The sequence below is a fragment of the Rhinolophus hipposideros genome (assembly GCF_964194185.1).
Source record: "Rhinolophus hipposideros genome assembly, chromosome: 5".
Classification (NCBI taxonomy): domain Eukaryota; kingdom Metazoa; phylum Chordata; class Mammalia; order Chiroptera; family Rhinolophidae; genus Rhinolophus; species Rhinolophus hipposideros.
The window spans coordinates 69,102,844-69,120,811 of record NC_138051.1 but is presented as its reverse complement, the minus strand read 5'-3'; the positions used below and the strand labels follow the sequence as shown (position 1 = coordinate 69,120,811).

The 17,968-nt window shown below is 33.7% G+C and overlaps 1 protein-coding gene across 3 annotated transcripts in view; it reads right to left on the bottom strand.

Moving 5' to 3' along the window:
- Positions 1-1,974: 1,974 nt before the first annotated feature.
- The window catches only part of SNAPC1 (small nuclear RNA activating complex polypeptide 1), a 28,121-nt gene continuing 12,127 nt past the window's right edge, over positions 1,975-17,968 (bottom strand). The window contains exons 8-12 of one of the 3 annotated variants that reach the window (XR_013993336.1): positions 15,823-15,973; positions 8,295-8,393; positions 5,273-5,445; positions 3,679-4,496; positions 1,975-3,447 (exon numbers count right to left, since the gene is read on the bottom strand). Coding sequence is in view for 1 of the 3 variants with exons in the window: in XM_081048250.1 (XP_080904376.1) it covers positions 5,393-5,445; positions 8,295-8,393; positions 15,823-15,973 (303 nt within the window). In the remaining 2 variants the exon portion in view is untranslated. Of the gene's footprint in view, positions 5,446-8,294; positions 8,394-15,822; positions 15,974-17,968 lie in introns of all 3 variants that reach the window. The other 2 variants (XR_013993335.1, XM_081048250.1) reach the window with 2 other exon arrangements.

Below are 17,968 nucleotides of genomic sequence, written 5' to 3'. Positions count from 1 at the left end.
TATCGAGTGAAGGATATGCACCACTAACTTATTACATGGTAACCCCAGAGCAAAGCCGGCAGTCTGGCCCCTGGGCAATTTCTCTTAACCACTGTGCAATGCTGCTGTTTGTCAAGTGAACATTTTTGCCACTACGTGATTACTTCGAGGTTGCAATATTGACATTATCATTTTAATCCAATCATGATTAGACTGAAAAAATCCATGAGATTCCAAAGGCCTGTCCTACTCACAACTTCTAGTCTGCGAGTGTTGGGTTCTTCCACATAATTTGCTGTGCCCTGTAGCTTGTGATCCTGATACACTGGCCACAGTTGATTGTTCCACGGATCTATGCCTTAGTTAAGGGCAGCCATCCTTTGGGAGGCTAGAATGACCCAATAATCTGTGCCTAATCAGGGGGACTCTCTTTTGCATTATATAATAACTAGTAGAATCAATCCAACCTCTTTCAGGGAGAGTAGAAGTAGCAGAGGGAGAAATGTACAGAGATGCTGGAAAACACATGAATAACTATGTATATTGTGACTGTGTAGCAGTGGGCATCCATTTCAGGATGAGGACACAACCAAGCCACCTGAGCTGCTATATTCATTACATGACAAAGATCTATTTTTTTTCCAAGAAGCTACGCCTCTAATGAGACAGTCACCTTTGTATTCTTAAATAAGCCTCCAGCATTTAAGATAATGTGTTTTTTGTTCCTTGCAATCTTAAGGAATCTGTCCAAACTTAACCTAAAAAGAAAACATCCAGACCTGCAATATGCAGCACATTAAACTACACAGTTAAGGCATAAAAAATATCACATAAAAAGGGGTTATACAGCCTAAGGCACTGACATTTACTTTAATACAGGGAATTTTAAAAATTTGCTATGAAAATTACTACATAGCTATTCAAAAGATAAATGAAAATGTGAATAGTTAAGCACCCACAGAGTCTTCTCAATGCCATTTAAAAAGCAAGCCTTCTTCAAACTCTAATTTAATTCAAGAATCAAGGGTAAAATGGGAAGGCATTAATAACTCCGCATATTTTCCTAGGCTCTTTATGTCAAAACAAAAGTAATATTCAGGTCATAAAACTCATTTTTAAAGAAACTTCAATTAAAGATATTTTCTCTCTCCATATATGTGTGAATCTTTTTGTCATAACCAAAATAGGCTATTAGGAAGAGGATATATATTATAACTAATTCAAGTTGAAAAAAAGAAACCAGGTGCTCCTTAGGTTGTCGATTGAGCGATAAGAGCTTTGTCTCCTGTCAATCTGAGTTTCTGTGTAAACACATAACCTTTTAATTATTATGACATAAGAAAATCACCTCAAAAATCACATTAAGCACTAATAATTACGCCGGTTTCCTTGGGTTGCAAATGTATATTAAAAGCGTACACTTTCCAGCGGCAATTATTTTGAAGTTTAGTATTCATATCTTTGCATTTTCAAAGCATTATGCAGTTCGTAATACTTCTGACAACTCAGTAAAATCTTCTGTATTACCTTGAATTTACAGCTGAGAAAAGATTTGAAAAGAAATGAATTCTTTAAGGATGCACAATGAATCAGTGGCAAAACTAGGATACAAATTTTTAACTTCTTAGTTTCTAGGTGAGAAAATTACAAGTATTCAAAACATTTAGATACATGCATTTTTAATGAATTTCCCTATAACACTGTTGTGGAAATCCCCGTAGAAGACAAAGTCTTTGCCTAAAAGTTGGACCATTATTCCTCCTTTGGCAGTAGAAAACACCTTGCAGATGGTACAACTGTGTTTGTTTCAGGGAACATGCACTTTAATTGGAAGTTAAAAGAGTGGGAATGTTTCCCCATGTTGAATACGTCTACTTGGAGCTCCAGTGGCGCAATCGGTTAGCACGCGGTACTTATATGAATACGTCTACTCACAATTAGAAAACCTTTGAAGCATTAACAGAAAGGGATTATAAACACGCATTGGATCTTAGGTGTGCTTACAACAACATAAACTTTTAATAGTACCAGAAAAGAAACGAAGACAACACACTAAGATTTCTCATACAGAACTGCACATTTCCAGGGTATTTTCCTTCTGAATAAATAAATTACAACATTTCAATTTCAAAGTGAAAAATATTCTCCTAATAGTCATCCATACAACCTCATTTTCCTTATGGTCCCACTTCTTTTATTCATGGTTTGTTTTTTAGATCCTCCAAGTAAACCTGGCATATAGCATTAAAACCACTATAATTCCAATTCTCGACTTTGAATATACTTTCATATATTATGATTTCTGAAAGTAGAGGTATCGTTTGAAATACAGCTCAGGTTTATAAACATGACCACAATGCCTCTTCCCTTACAAACCATTAATTTAGTAAATATTTAATATTAAAATCATGTATTTAGGACTTGGTACATTTTATTGTGATTAAGTTGAACATACAAAGAGCTTAATTTAGTAAGTAACAAGTGTTTGGAGACCACATTTTAATTCTGAAAACTCACTGTTAAACACAAATATTTTCCATTTGAACTCTGTTCAGTAGGTTTCATTTCCATCAAGTGATTCACCCCCTATCTGCAGAATATGTTCATGAAAAACTTGCTATTGGCTAAAGCACTGCACTCTTGTCAGATGTAACCAGTAACAACTCACATCTGCTTAGTACAGTTTTGCTACTTTCATCTTTCTACATTTTCTGTTCTTAAGATCCAGGCTGTATTCAACTGACAATGATTATAAAGATTGATAACCAGTGTAATGGAGGTGGGGAGAGTCCCTCGCAAATACTATTAGTAGGAATGTAAACTGGCAGTCTTTCTGGAGTTCAATTTGGCAATAATTATCAAAATTTTAAACACATACTCTTTGATAAGCAAATTCACATGTAGATTTATCCAACAGAAATACTAACATAAGTGAGGCAAGGTATACACACAAAGGTCAACACAACGAAATAGTGAAAAATGAAATGAACCCACCTGTGCAGAAAAGATGTAACGTAGTAGGTCTGAGACTGCTACCTGAGAAACGCTTGCTTGCAACGTTGGTCCTTGGCTAGCATCTAGGAATTTGGCTGGTAAACAGTTCCCTGCACTAATAAAAATCTTTCCCTACGGACCCAAACTTGAATGTATGAAGCCATCATTGAAATGATATAACCCAGATATATGTAACCCAGAGCCACCCCACACTGAGATTCAACTGGTTAAAAAATACTTTCCTTCTTGTTTAAGCCATTTTGAAATAGGGCTTCATTGGTTGCAGTCAAGAGTATCTGTCTGGATTTCCATTTCTGTCGGCTTATATAAAATGACACTGAAATTATGGGCGAGCCCTGCATTTGTATCCTCAGATGCACCATTTACTAATGTTGTGAATGTGAGCAAGGTATTTACCATCCTGAGGTACAGTTTCTTCATTGTACAATGAAATGATACCTTGTACAGTAGTACCTTGGTTTTCGAACGTCTCTGTTGACGAACACTTCGGTTTACAAACACCGTAAACCCGTAAGTAAATGCTTCGGTTCTCGAACATGCCTCGCAAGTCAAACACGTCACGCAGTTTCTGCTGAGTGCAAGGATCTTGAGGCCTAGCTGTCGGCTGTTTTCGAATGTTTCAGAACTCGAACGGTCTTTTGGAATGGATTCGGAAACCAAGGTACCACTGTATAACATAAGTACTGTTACAAAAAAAAATAGAGGGTAACTCACTGTGTAATCTGTAAAGTGTTTCTAAACGTTAATGATCAGACAAGTTCTAGCAAATAACTTGATACACAAGTGGCCAATAATGGACCCATACCTCCGAGTGGCTCACCCCTAGAATATTTAAATCCCAGAAGCTCTGCCAATGTCCACATTATAAAAACTGCCCCATCTATTACCAGAAACATCTGAAGTCAGTCACGGGAAACAATTTTGTTTAGTAGTTAGTGTGATGACATAGACTGTAATAAATGAAAGTCTTAGTTGGGCTAACGTCAGTATTTTGATTTCAAAAGATTATAGATATCACACAATGTCACTCACAAGACATCTGCAGAATTCCTGCATTAACAATGCTGGAAAACAGCACGGGGTATACTGTAAGACAGGCTGAGTCAACCATATGACATGGAGATGGCAGCAACTTAAACAACATGGCACAGGCAACCTCCATTTAAATGTCTCAAATGAGAAATTAACAGAGAGGCACATTCAGGAAGCTATAAAATTTTTTTCTGAGTACCAACGATTCTGTACCATAGACACATTCTGGAATTTATATTACCCTCTTAAAGGTTTTACTAGAAATAATCAGTAATGTTGTACTGAACATATTTTACTAATCATACTATAAAATGTAGAGAGAGAGATATAGATATAGATGCATACATACATAAATGTTAGGCCAAAGGGAGCTTTACAATGAGCACCAAAGAATATTTAATTGATTGCAGAAGTCGAAACTGAGCTTCCTAAGTTATCACATAAGTTACTACCGATGTATGTTCCACATACTAAAAAATAAAGCAAATAAGGCAAAAACTTTAGTGTACTTAGCCATACAATATAAAATAATTAATACACATCATAAACAAAACCATTACCAGACACAAAATAGCCATTTACATGTAATAAACATTAGTATTTCAAGAAAAATATTTTAAATACAATATTTTAAATACAATACAATATTACTACAACTGTACTAATATAGTACAATATCACAGGAAGTTGTAGGAAATATTAGTAATCTGCAAAAAACAGGATTTTGTGTGTGGGGGGGTGGTAGGTATTTATTTCTCTTGGGTGCAACAAGGCAGAATTATTTCTGTAACATTCTAAATCTAAATTTTATCTCTATGCAGCTTTCACAAAAGAAAATGTTAAAATTAAATTTCAGAGCAAATTCTTATTCTAATTTTTTGTACTTTTATTCTAGAGTATGTTAAAGTATTGCCATTTCAAAAAAAAATAACCTACAGTTTCCCAGAAGAATTATTTTTTTTTCCTGAAAGTTCGTGCATAAGCAGTACACTGTGGCTTCTAGTGGTCGCTATGAAAGTTGATTCAAAACTCCAACATACGTTTAGGAATAGGAGCAGTCTTTTGTCTGTTGGCCCACAGTTATTAACTGGTTAATTATTCTTGTCTCTTTCTCTCACTCTCCAGCACACTGTAGTTTGTTTTTTTTTAAATTTATTAGGGTGACAATTGTTAGTAAAATTACATAGATTTCAGGCATACAATTCTGTATTATATCATCTATAAATCCCATTGTGTGTTCACCAACCTGAGTCAGTTCTCCCATCACCATATATTTGAAGAATTATTTTTAATAGTGGCAACCTTCCTGTTCAATACACAAAACATAAAATATTTTCTTCTGTCAGAAAGCTCAAAATTCAGAACTCTATACCAAGCTCTTTGTTCTGTGTTTTCTTTTCCTCTTGGGTGCAGTGAACTCTAAAGACATAAAAATAAGAAGTCTGTCAGGCCTTAAAAAAGTAATACTTAGCTGCTAATATACATTTAAACTATATAGATGTTTAATTGGTATTAAATAAGAATGGCATCACAGCAAAGCTCCAATAAGAAATCTTAAACCTGACATACGTGATTTTCTTCTTCAAAATGATAGTGCTGTTGAAAACATACTAATGTACACCCTAGTCATCCTAAATCCTACTTAATCCCATGTTTCCCCGAAAATAAGACCTCGCAGGACCATCAGCTCTAATGTGTCTTTTGGAGCAAAAATTAATATAAGACCCAGTATTATTATAGTATACTACATTACATTATATATTATATAAGACCCAGTCTTATTTTACTATTATAGTAAAATAATTTCACTATTATACTAAAATAAGACTGAGTCTCATATTAATTTTTGCTCCAAAAGACGCATTAGAGCTGATGGTCCTGCTAGGTCTTATTTTCGGGGAAACACAGTAGTAAGCTACTTTGAAGCTGTTTCTTGGGTATGCTCTTCCTATAATAAGCATGGACCTCATGTGCCAGATCTGAAAGGTACCTAGGACAGTGCTAAGAGAGATAAAATGCCTAAGATTTCAATTTCATTTCAGGTTAACCTGAAAATTAACCCAAAACACTAGTACCATACATCTTTTTGGCTACCATACCAGATGCCAGAACCAACACGCAAATAAGTGTCCATTGAGAAATAATTGTGAACCTAACAGTTACTGGTCATTAAAAACAAAGAAAATAATAGAAGATACAAAAACATGGAGATTAAGGTGTAAAGAAAAGAAATATTCCCCACCAATGAAAAACAAAAGCAGAGTGACTGGACAAGGAATGAGAAAAAACAACGGAAAAGTTAAGAGAAAGAAAAGGGATTCCTAGAAGAGAGCAGCAGCCAGGACAGAGTATAACCAGCCATGAACACTGTCCAGAGTAAAGCGGTCACGGTCTGGAAGAGACTTCTTTAAAAAGGTGAAACTGATAAAATGCCTAAGAGGAGATTTACATGACTGAGGAAGAGTCTGGGGATAAATCCATGATAAGTACACAAAAGAAATAAATCAGGCAAAAAAAGTTATTAACTCTAGGGAAAAAATGTACAGATTAAGGAAGAATCATAGTATATTACATGGCCCTGCTGCCGATAATGTTGTGTAAATGCTGAATACCAATACAACTAAAATAATAATTATATTTGGAGAGTGGGGGCCAGGAGGCATACGTGTGCTTGGGATGGGAGGTGAAGAATATAAGAGAACTAAATCCTCTACTTCCTCAGTGGGAAGTCAATAGATAATCAATAGAATTGAAATATGAAGAAATGACAATATTTCACGTTATGACATAACATGTTATTGAGAGACCCAGAGGTAAATACCACAATTAATAAAGAGTTAAAAGTGGTTGTCTATAGAGAGTAAGAAATGGGAGTCAGAGTCAGAAGACTGGTTTCTTATAATGAGTATTACAAAATTATTTGAATTGTTAAACTATGTGCATAAGTAGATTTAATGAAAACCAATTTTTTAAGAATCACAAGCTTGCCAGCTAGCCATAAAGGTTTATGTATGTGATTAATAGTTTGCAAACAGTAAAAGCCAACAAGCAAGACTAGAGAGAAACTATGGTCTGAAACTCACCACCAGATTATAAAGGATTGTTTTATGCTGACATAAGCAAACCACAGAAGCACTCAGATTTCTGAAGAAATACTCTCTTTTAATTATATATTATATTCTTTGTCTTCTATATGCTTCTATGGCACCCTGTTCCTCTTTACCATAATGTACTGACTTGTTTTTCTCCCACAATAAACTATAAAGTTCTTCGGGACAGACTGGTATGACTCATTCAACAAATATTTACTTAGGTCCATTATGGACCAGTCACTATGCTCAGATCTATAACCACCATAATTAAAATAAAACGGTTCAGGCTGGCCCAGTGGCTCAGGCAGTTAGAGCTCCAGGCTCCTAACTCCGAAGGTTGTCAGTTCGATTCCCACATGGGCCAGTGGGCTCTCAACCACAAGGTTGCCAGTTCAATTCCTGAGTCCTGCAAGGGATGGTGGGCTCCGCCCCCTGCAACTAAGATTGAACACGGCACCTTGAGCTGAGCTGCCTCCCGGGTGGCTCAATTGCTTGGAGCACGTCCTCTCAACCACAAGGTTGCCAGTTCAATTCCTCGAGTCCCACAAGGGATGGTGGGCTGTGCCCCCTGCAACTAGAAAACGGCAACTGGACCTGGAGCTGAGCTGCACCCTCCACAACTAAGACTGAAGGGACAACAACTTGAAGCTGAACGGCACCCTCCACAACTAAGATTGAAAGGGAAACAACTTGACTTGGAAAAAAGGCCTGGAAGTACACACTGTTCCCCAATAAAGTCCTGTTCCCCTTCCCCAATAAAATCTTTAAAAAATAAAAAATAAATAAATAAAAATAAATTAAAAAATAGTAATAAAAAATAAAATGGTTCTTAAATTCTTGCAGTACATATATCTTTATATTTCTGTACCTAGTTAGTGCTTGAAACACGATAGGCAGTCAATAAATGCTTGCCAAATGAATATACCACCCAAATGGGAAAAAAAGTCATTAGGCATTATTTTAATACACATTATATTCATTATCATTGAGGGATTACCAATTACTACTTTTAAGTATCTTGATTAATGGTATGATTAATACTAAGATTCTCCAACGTGCCAAAGATAAAAACATCACAAGATCTCACAGCCAACCATCACGTTCTTCAAGGATTCTAAACCTTGATGTTCTATGAGATAGCTTTCCTTCAGTAGTTTGACAGAATTTCATCTGTACCTGTTTCACTGTAACTTTCGTTCTCCTCGTCCTCTTCTGTAATTACAGGCATACTCAGACTTAAACATTTATCTTCCTTATGTATATTCTGTGTGTCATCTAGAAATGGATGAAAATAATATGAAAACAAAGCATGTTAATATTTAAGAAAAACTTTTACACAAATAATGCCATTATTACAGCACAAAAATTAGATTTTAGAAGCTAAAATTGTAATGGTAAGTAGAAATATGCATTTTAAAGTATATGTCTTCCATTAAAGTAAAGAAAATGGAGGAAAGAGGAGGAAACAAAATTAGCCAAACAGGTATCTCACTGAATCTTTATCATACATAGCACGTTATATCTGCTGATATCAGGGAGTAATCATGTGTCATGTGTGTTACTTCAACTTTATTAATTAGTCACAAACATAATTTTAAAGTTACAGCTTTGTTTTTGAGTGAAGACACACTTTATCACCACACATGCTCTATAAAATATACCTCTCTAATCATAAGTTGCCATTGACTTTTCATTTTCCAAATCATTGGAGGTTTTCTACATCAACCTTCTGCTGCTTGGAAAAATATCCTAAAATATTCTAATAAATTTATCACATACCATTGTCATATCAGGTCTCATTTAGCACATAACTTCCATGTCCCACGAGCAACCTGCCAACACAGTCACTCTTTATTATGTATGCTGCTTAGTCATCTCCACAACACTTCTACCACCTGATATAATTTATTTCTTTATAGTCTTGGCCTCTTCCCACTAGAATGTAAGATTCACAAGAAAAGATTTCTGGTTTAAGATGAGGTACTCCAGCACTTAGGAAAGTGTCTGGCATATAGTAGGGCCTCAATAAATATTTATTAAATGATTAAATATGGATTCAACTATCTTATAACACAATGTTTCACAGAGCACATATGTTAAAAAGTACTTGTCAGCACAGAAGGCAAGAAATTAAATGAAAACGAGTTTAAGCTTTCTGTTCTGAACACATGTATGCTGGATCTTAATGGGGTGCACATTTTACAGAATGAAAAAATTGCGAAAAGATGGAGTTGAGTAAACTATAGCAATAACTTTTGATTTTAAACACAACTCAAACTTCATAAAATAATACCAATTTCCCATTAAGTCATTATAATAGAATTTTACCTTTATTTCCATGTCCTACGTATTAATTACAATAATTTTTACATGATTTTTAAGATGACAATCTTTTAGGAAAATCTTTTTCCATATCTAATCACATTTTTTTAGACTTTGAACCTATAAAATTTTTCAATTGATCACAAAATTATAATCAATATGATCTACCCAAAATTACTAATATTGTTCCTCACAATCTTTTAGCCACGTCCATCCATATCATTAATGATTTTTTAAAATCCACATTTACAACCTAACTTTATCCAACAATGTCAGGGGAAGAATTTCTGAGTTCAAAACTGACAGCTCAGAAACAAACCATCTAGTCACGTGATGATTAACTACACTTTAGAGATCTAGTATTTCTACATTAAATGTATAGGCTTAAAAAATGAAAGGCAACATTCTCCAAAAGCTCTTAAAAACAAATACAATGCTTCACCCCTCTGTCATGCAGCCAGAAACCAAGAAGTGAGCACAAAAACTTTAGGATATTTATCGCAAAGTCCACATATTAAATAGAGCTCATGAATTTCAGCCACAGATATGTTCCTCAGGCCTTTATCCAGAACCTACTTAAATTTATTTTACAGAAAACTAAAATGGTCAACCAGTTTCTTAAATCATTACAGTTAAGAAGCAGCAAAAGGGCAAAAAAAAATAGCTAAAAGCCTGCACACTGAGAACAGAAAGAAGACAACCACCACAACAAATATGACAGAAAAACTATTTTTTAAAAATAAGAGCTGACATAAGAACTGCAGCATGAAGACCTAAGTATCTGCCCCAGACATGAAAGGTATTTCCTCACAGCATCATTAGTTTATAAAACCCAGTAAAATATGCTCATGATAACTCATGAATGTCAACTACAAGTTTTTATTTATATATATGTATATATATATACATATATATGTATATACTTACAAGAAGCGGAGTACAGCATTAGGAATAGAGACAGTGGAAATGTAACGTATGTGTGCAATGTCAGAGTGATAGTGGATGGGGGGAGGGGGGTTGACACAGTGTGAGGGATATAAATGATAAACGTCTAAGTATTACTTTGTTTTGTGCACCGGAAACTAATAAATAAATAAATAAATAAATAAATAAAATAAAAGGCTGTGCCAATTTACACCGTTTCAATTCAGATTTTATTTGCTCATACTTTCACCATCAATGGATATTCAATTATCTTTAATCTTTGCCAATCTAATAAACTACATAAGAATCATGTTTTAATTTACATCTTTTAATTATCAATGAAATTAAATTTCTTTATATGCACATTGTTGTACTTTGTAAATTGCCAGTTCATGTCCTAACCCCATTTTTCTACTAAATGGTGGCTTTTTTCTTATTAATTTATAACAGCTCACCTAAAATTAGTAATTTTAACATTATCATATGTGCTATAAATAGTTTTGCAACATCTTTTGCTATTTTGAAAAAACTATGAAATCAAAAATACCTTTTTGCCTTAAAGAAACAAACTTTTAACTAAAGAGAAACCATGAAGTAAGCACCTGGATCTTTACTGAGGAATAGAACAAATTACTTCTGCTTCACAGTACTTACAATACCTTGAGTACCAGAGCTGGTTGGCTGGAATAGTTATGGTTGAAGATCTGAATTCAGATCAGGTTTTAGTATGTTTTCTTTCTCATGGGTTAAATCCTCCCTAACATGCCTAGGTCAATTCAGTAACAAATCTCTGATGTACTCAAGAACCTATCCTTAAAAGTTAATTTCAGAGTTTATGAAAATGTTTTAGGTAACTACATTAAGTAATAAAATACAACTAGTGAACAAAGTGCTATTTCATAAATTACACCTGTCAAACATTTAAGATGGAAAGGAACTTTCATTTTATTTCTTTACTGTCTTACATTTGCTCCTCCTTCGTTCCTCAACCACATTAAAAAAAATAAACAAACAAACCTCTTTTTCAGGTGTTTAACATTAAAGCACCTTGACCAGCTTACCTCTCTGCTGCACTTGTACAAAGTGAGGTTAATTATTAATAAAAAAATGTTTGTGCAGATTTCTAAACCTAAGTATCTTTGATACCTTAGAAAAAAACATTTTAATCTACCAGATGATATTTTTTTTAATTATAATCAAACTAATCAATCTTTTCCTCATGGCCTCTGTTGAACTATTAATAATATATTAATAAAATTCAACATTTTTAATGTGCAGATCTAGGAATTTAGACAAATGCGTAGTTCACAATCACCACTGCAAGCAAAATACAGTCAAGTTCTAGCACGCCAGAAACTCCCCTTGTGCTCTTTTGCAGTCAACACCTTCCTCAACCCCCACTTCCCAACAGCCAATAATCCAGTTTCTGTCCCTACAGATTTGCCTTTTCAAGAATGTCTCACAAATGGAATCATACAGTATGTACTTTTGTGTCTGGCTTCTTTCACTTTGCACTGCATGAGATTCATCCATGTCATTACAGTGTTTCAAGTAGTTCCTTTATTGCTGAGTAGTATTCCACTGTACGGTTATACCAGTTTATTTATCCAATGAGCAGCTGAAAATTATTTCGGCTACTGGCAATTTTTCAATTATGAGTAAAACCACGATAAACTTTTGCATACAAATTTTTGTATGAATATATGTTTTCATTTCTCTCAGGTAAATACCAAGGAGTAGGACTGGTGGGTCATACAGTAAGTATATGTTTAACTTTATTAGGAACTGCCAGTTTTCCAAAGTGACTGTACCATTCTGGATTCCCACTGGAAATATATGAAGGTTCTAATTGTTCTGCATCGTCACCAGCTTTTGTCATTGTATGTTTTGGGTTTTGTAGCCATTCTGACAAGGAATAGAAAGTCATTGTGGTTTTAACTTGCATTTCCCTGATAACTAAAGATGTTGAGCTTTTTTTCATGTCTTTATTTGTCATCCACATATTTTCCTTGAAGTGTCTGTTCAAATATTTTACCTACACACTTTTTAATTGGGTTGTTTATTTACTAAGATTCGAGAATTCTTTATATATTTTGAATGTGAGACCTCTATCAGATTTGCATTGTGCAAATATTTTTTCCAGCGTGTGGCTTATTTTTTCATTTTCTTAACAGTGTCTTCCAATGAATTTTAATTTTCAGCAAGTCCAATTTACCAGTATTTTTCCTTTTATGACTTGTGTTTTTTTATGTTACATATAAAAAAATCTTTGCCCAAACCAAGATCACATTTTCTACGTTTTCTTTCACAAGTTTTACGTTTTACATTTAGATCCATGATCAATTTTGAATTAATTTTTGTATATGATGGGAGGTATGAGTCGAGGATCTGTTTTTTTGCATATGGATATAAAAATGTATCAGCATAATTTACTAAAGACTATCCTTTCTCCATTGAATTGCCTTTGCGCCTTTGTCGAAAATAAATAGCCATAAACGTGTGGCACTATTTCTAAATTCTCTATTCTTTTCCATTGATTTGTGTGTCTATTGTTTTGCAGATAGCACACTGTCTTGATTTCTGAAGCTTTATAGTTATTTTTCAAAACTGTTCTGGGTACTTTAGTTTCTTTGAATTTCCATATATACTTAAGAATCAGCTTGTTAATTTACACCAAATAACCCTGTTGGGATATTTTTATTGGGATTGCATTTAATCTAGAGAACAAATTAAGATTAGCTGACATTTTGACAATATTGGGTCTTTTAATCCATGAACACCATATATCTCTCCATTTATTTAAGTCTGTTTTGATTTCTTTTATCTTTTTTTTGTAGTTTTCAGGTCTGCATATATTTTGTTACCTATATAGCAAAGTAATTTGTGTTTCTCGTGTTACTGTACTTTTTCTAAAATTTCAATTTCTAATTATTCATTGTTAGTATAAATACTAACCCTGAACCTTATAACCTTGCTAAACCCACTTATTAGTTCTGGTAGCTATTACGTACATTTGTTTGAGATTTTCTGTGTGAAAAATAATTTCATTTCCAAGCAAATAGTATTATTTATTCCTTTCCAATCACAATGTCTATTATTTCCTTTTTTTGTCTTACTTCAATAGCTAGGACCCCTAATATGATGTATAATAAGAGCAATGAGAGCAGGCATTGTTCCCAATTTTAGGGGGAAAGTATTATTTCACCATTAAGTATGATGTTAGCTGTAGTTTTTAATAGAAGTCCTTTATCAGGATGAGGAAGTTCTCTTCTAAGCCTAATTTGCTCATTTTTTAAAATCATAAATAGATGCTGAATTTTGTCAAATATTTTGTCTACATATATTGAGATTATAGTTTTTCTCCTTTATTCTGCTAATATGGTGAATGATGCCTTATATTCTTGGGATAAACCCTAGTTTGTCCTATTACAATTGTCCTTTTAATATATTGTTGGAATTAATTTGCTAATATTTTCAAAGGATTTTTATATTTACGTTCATGAGGGACATTGGTCTTTAGTTTTCTTTTCCTGTAAGGTCCATAAGCTGGGAAGTGTTCCCTCAGAACAGGATCGATATTATTCCTTTTTAAACATTTGCTAGAATTCCCAGTGAAGCCATCTGGGAATTTCTTTCTTTACTAAACATAGAAGTACTTAGATTTTCTATTTCTTCTTGTGTTGGTTTTGGAAATTTATCTTTTAAGAAATATATCCATTTTATCTGAGCTATCTAACTTATTAGCATAAAATTATTCATAATTTTTCCTTACTATCCTTTTAATTTATTATATAAGGTCTGCAGGGGTATATTTTACCTTACAAATTTTTTGCTCCTAATTTTTTTCAGCAAATTCTCTTTAGAATATTTTTAAGGCATAAAATTAGTCATTTGCAAATCATGATAATTTCATAGCATTTCTTTCTGAAATTATACCTCACTTCACTCTCCTGCCTAATTACATTGATTGGCCCTTCAAACGCAATGTTAAATAAAATTGTAAACTTCAGTGTATTACTATCAAACATGAGGTGGCCTTTGGTCTAATAACATAGACACACATACTATACACACACACTCCTTAAAATTAAGTTACAGAAATAACCACCTACTTGTTTTATCTGGAGCAGGGGTTGACAAACTATAGCCAGAGGACAAATGTGGTCCACCACCTGTTTTTGTATATACAATTTACTGGAACACACTCATTTGTTTATGTATTATCAATGGCTACTTTCGCCATACAAAGAGCTGAGTACCTGTGACAGAAAGCCCACAAAGACTAAAATATTTACTATCTGGCCCTTTATAGAAAGTTTGCTGACCCCCTAATCTAGAGGATTTTTTGAAAGTCAAGAATGTATGTTGGATTTTACCAAATGTCTTCTTGGGTAACTACCATAGTAGAATGAGTTCACATTCTGCCCTTTAACCCACTTAATATGGCAAATTATATTGATAGATTCCATCCCTGCATCCTAGAATAAATGCACTCAGTCAAGGTATTTTGTATCTGGGATTCTTTTAACACATATAATTTAGGATTTTTTTCAGTAATACTCGTAAGTGAAGTCTAACACTTTTCTTCACAATATCTGCTAGCTTTGTAAAAAGAACTGAAAAAATTCTCCTTTGGAAGTTTTTTTGGTTATCCTTAACAAATGTGGTACCTCCTCCTCTGAATTCTCACTGCACTTCAAACAACAGAACTTAATCATATCTGGACTATATTAAAAGTATTTAACTTCAATTCTCCCTCAACTGCCTCAATATAGGGAAAAATACATGTTAAAAGGCTGTAATATATCTTCATACACTGCTACAGGAGCTAGGAGTATGTTTTATATTAGGCATTAAATATTTACCAATGTTTCTAATGCTCTTTTTCCCTCTGAGCCTGCTAATCAGACTTCAACTTTATGGTTAATACATATTATTTGTGTAAACTTAAAAAATTAAACTATTAATATATATAATTACTTCTTAAGAACCAAATACCAAAGGTAATTTTATAGATACACTATTTCAAAAGAAAAACAGGTACAGCTTAATCAGTGCAGCAACTAGACAGAAACATGGTTTATAAAATGTTATTTCTTTTCACAACTTATACCTTATTCTACAGATAAGTTTGTTAATTCACAAAAATTACTAACAAAGTATGCCTTGGAAAATTCTAGACTAATTATATAACTAGCTATAGCACTTTTGGAAAAGGTATTTAATCTACATGAGCCTAAATTTCATCATCTATGAAATGATTAATTTGATGACTCCTACGGGTCCCTTTCAATAGTTAAGATTCTAAATATATAAGATAATTAATTTATTTTTAATTTCACAATGTTCTCAATCAAACAAGTATCTAATCATTTTAATAAGAAAAAAAAAGTGAGGGGATGTTGTAAATAAGACCCATTCACCCTAGTTGAGTTTCAAAAAGACTTTAAAAAGTTACCTCTTTTCCTGGAAGACTTCTTCTTTCCTGAGGACTTCAATATTTCTTTGTTTCCTTTCTTCCTAGTTGCTGTGATTTGTCCTTGACCAGATGCAGAATCAGAGTCAGAAGATTCAAGTCTGACTTGACGATGCCTTCTTGACTTGGAGGCCTTAAGAGTTAGAAACCCAAGTAACCACAATGAATCACAAAATAAATCCAACTGAGATAAAGACAAAACACACAAAAATAAGGACAAATTTAGAAAAATATTTGTCCTAAAGTACTTTACCATTATACAGGCTTGCTTAATACCTGCAGCATGTATATAGTCTTTTATCTTTACAACAGGAAAAGTTCCCTGCAGCTGTCATCACCATCTACTCCAAATGGGTTAAAATGTAGTTGTAGTTGCACGATTGGGAAATGGAGGTATAAAGGACACTTTCATTAGGCAGTGTTTTTCACTGCCTAATAAACTTCTCTTCTTTTCTTCTAGTATTTTATTTTCTTTGGTTACCACCATGTATTTGGAGTGGAACTACCTTATGACTGGCTCCAGGTCGGGCCATGTGGCCCCCATCTAGTCAAAATGAGTTTCACATCCCAGTGGCCACTGTGACTTGTTCAGGGGTGGGCATATGATCTGTTTCATAGCTGATATAACTCAATTTTAGAACTCTGTTTAACTGTTAGGAAGGAAAATTCTCTGTTTCCACTGAACCTAAAGCTGGAAACATGCAAGGCCGGAGCTGTCATGAACAGCACTTGGACACAGTGAAAGCAACATAAAAGGTGATAAATGGAGGGACAGTCTACGCACTTTTTAGTTACATCAGTCAATGAATTCCCTTATTTGCTTAAGCAGAGACCTAACACAAGAAGTGAATGTCATATATGCGGTGTAGGTAGATATTAACAATTGTTTAAAAGCTACCATGCACTATATGTTAATTGTACCTCAATAAAGGAGAAAAACCACATTACGCAATGACACATACTTCTAACAATTTATGGGGATTATAATTTAATTGTTTAATGATTTTTAAAAATTATTTCATAATATCTTAAGATATACATTAAACATCAATTACCACTATATACTATGGAAATAGTTCTGGTTTATAAGAATTTGGAATAATTAATTTATTGTTCTTGGTGCTTTAATTCAACAATATTTTGTACTCAATTTACTATGGTATAGCAAATATAATACTTAACTAATCTACAGTCATTTTTAATTTTTTTTGTTTATTCCCTTTTATTTCTACACCCAGAAAATAACAGTAATTTCCCACACCAGAAAGACATTCTTAGATTCATGGAAAAAAAACCAGGATAATACATGGGATTAATCATATAAATTCATCAGTGCTTCCTCCTGAAAACCCACTAAAATGAGAGTAAAGGAACAAAAATGAACAAACTCACAAAACACACATAATAAGAAACAAAGCAGCTGTAAAAAAAAAAAAAAGTTGGGGGTGGGAAAGTGAGTGACACCTGACAAAAGAAAGAAGAAAGCTGAAACCCTATCACCTATATTGAGGAAACTGCTATAAAACAAGCTGATCCAAGTGGATCAGGAATTGGAGTCATCAGTAACAGGACTAAAAAGAAAAATGGGCAGATATGTTGAAAATCTACATAGTGAATAGTGTCCCGTTTCCCAACCTCAAAACTAAACTGACCTCCTCCTGAAGAAAAAAATATTTGCTCCCTAGACAGGCTAAACCCGAAAAGCTGTACGCTTGAGGAAACTAATGTAGCTGAGAAAGGGAAAACAGCCTCTTACTGAAAATAGGGAGGTTAAGTGAAACCTGCATTAGGAATGGTAAGTTTCTCGGCTGATTCTTTCCATCGGCTCCCAAACGTTAGCAGCTGGGCTTATTTACCACTTTCCTCCCCCACAGGGAATGGAAAAATGACTAGATCCAAGAGAAAGAAATATCGATGTTTAATGGCTGAATCTCTACATAACTACTCTTAAATATGATTTGAGGTTCTTCAAACATTTGGAAAAAGCCACCAAAATTAAAGACAGAGATTAAAATAAATAAAAGTAGAAATTCTGGGGGAAAAGAAGGAAACTTCATAAAACTATAATTAACATCCTCAGAGATAAGATAATACATTCAGGGGAAAAAACGATAAAGAATACATTTTT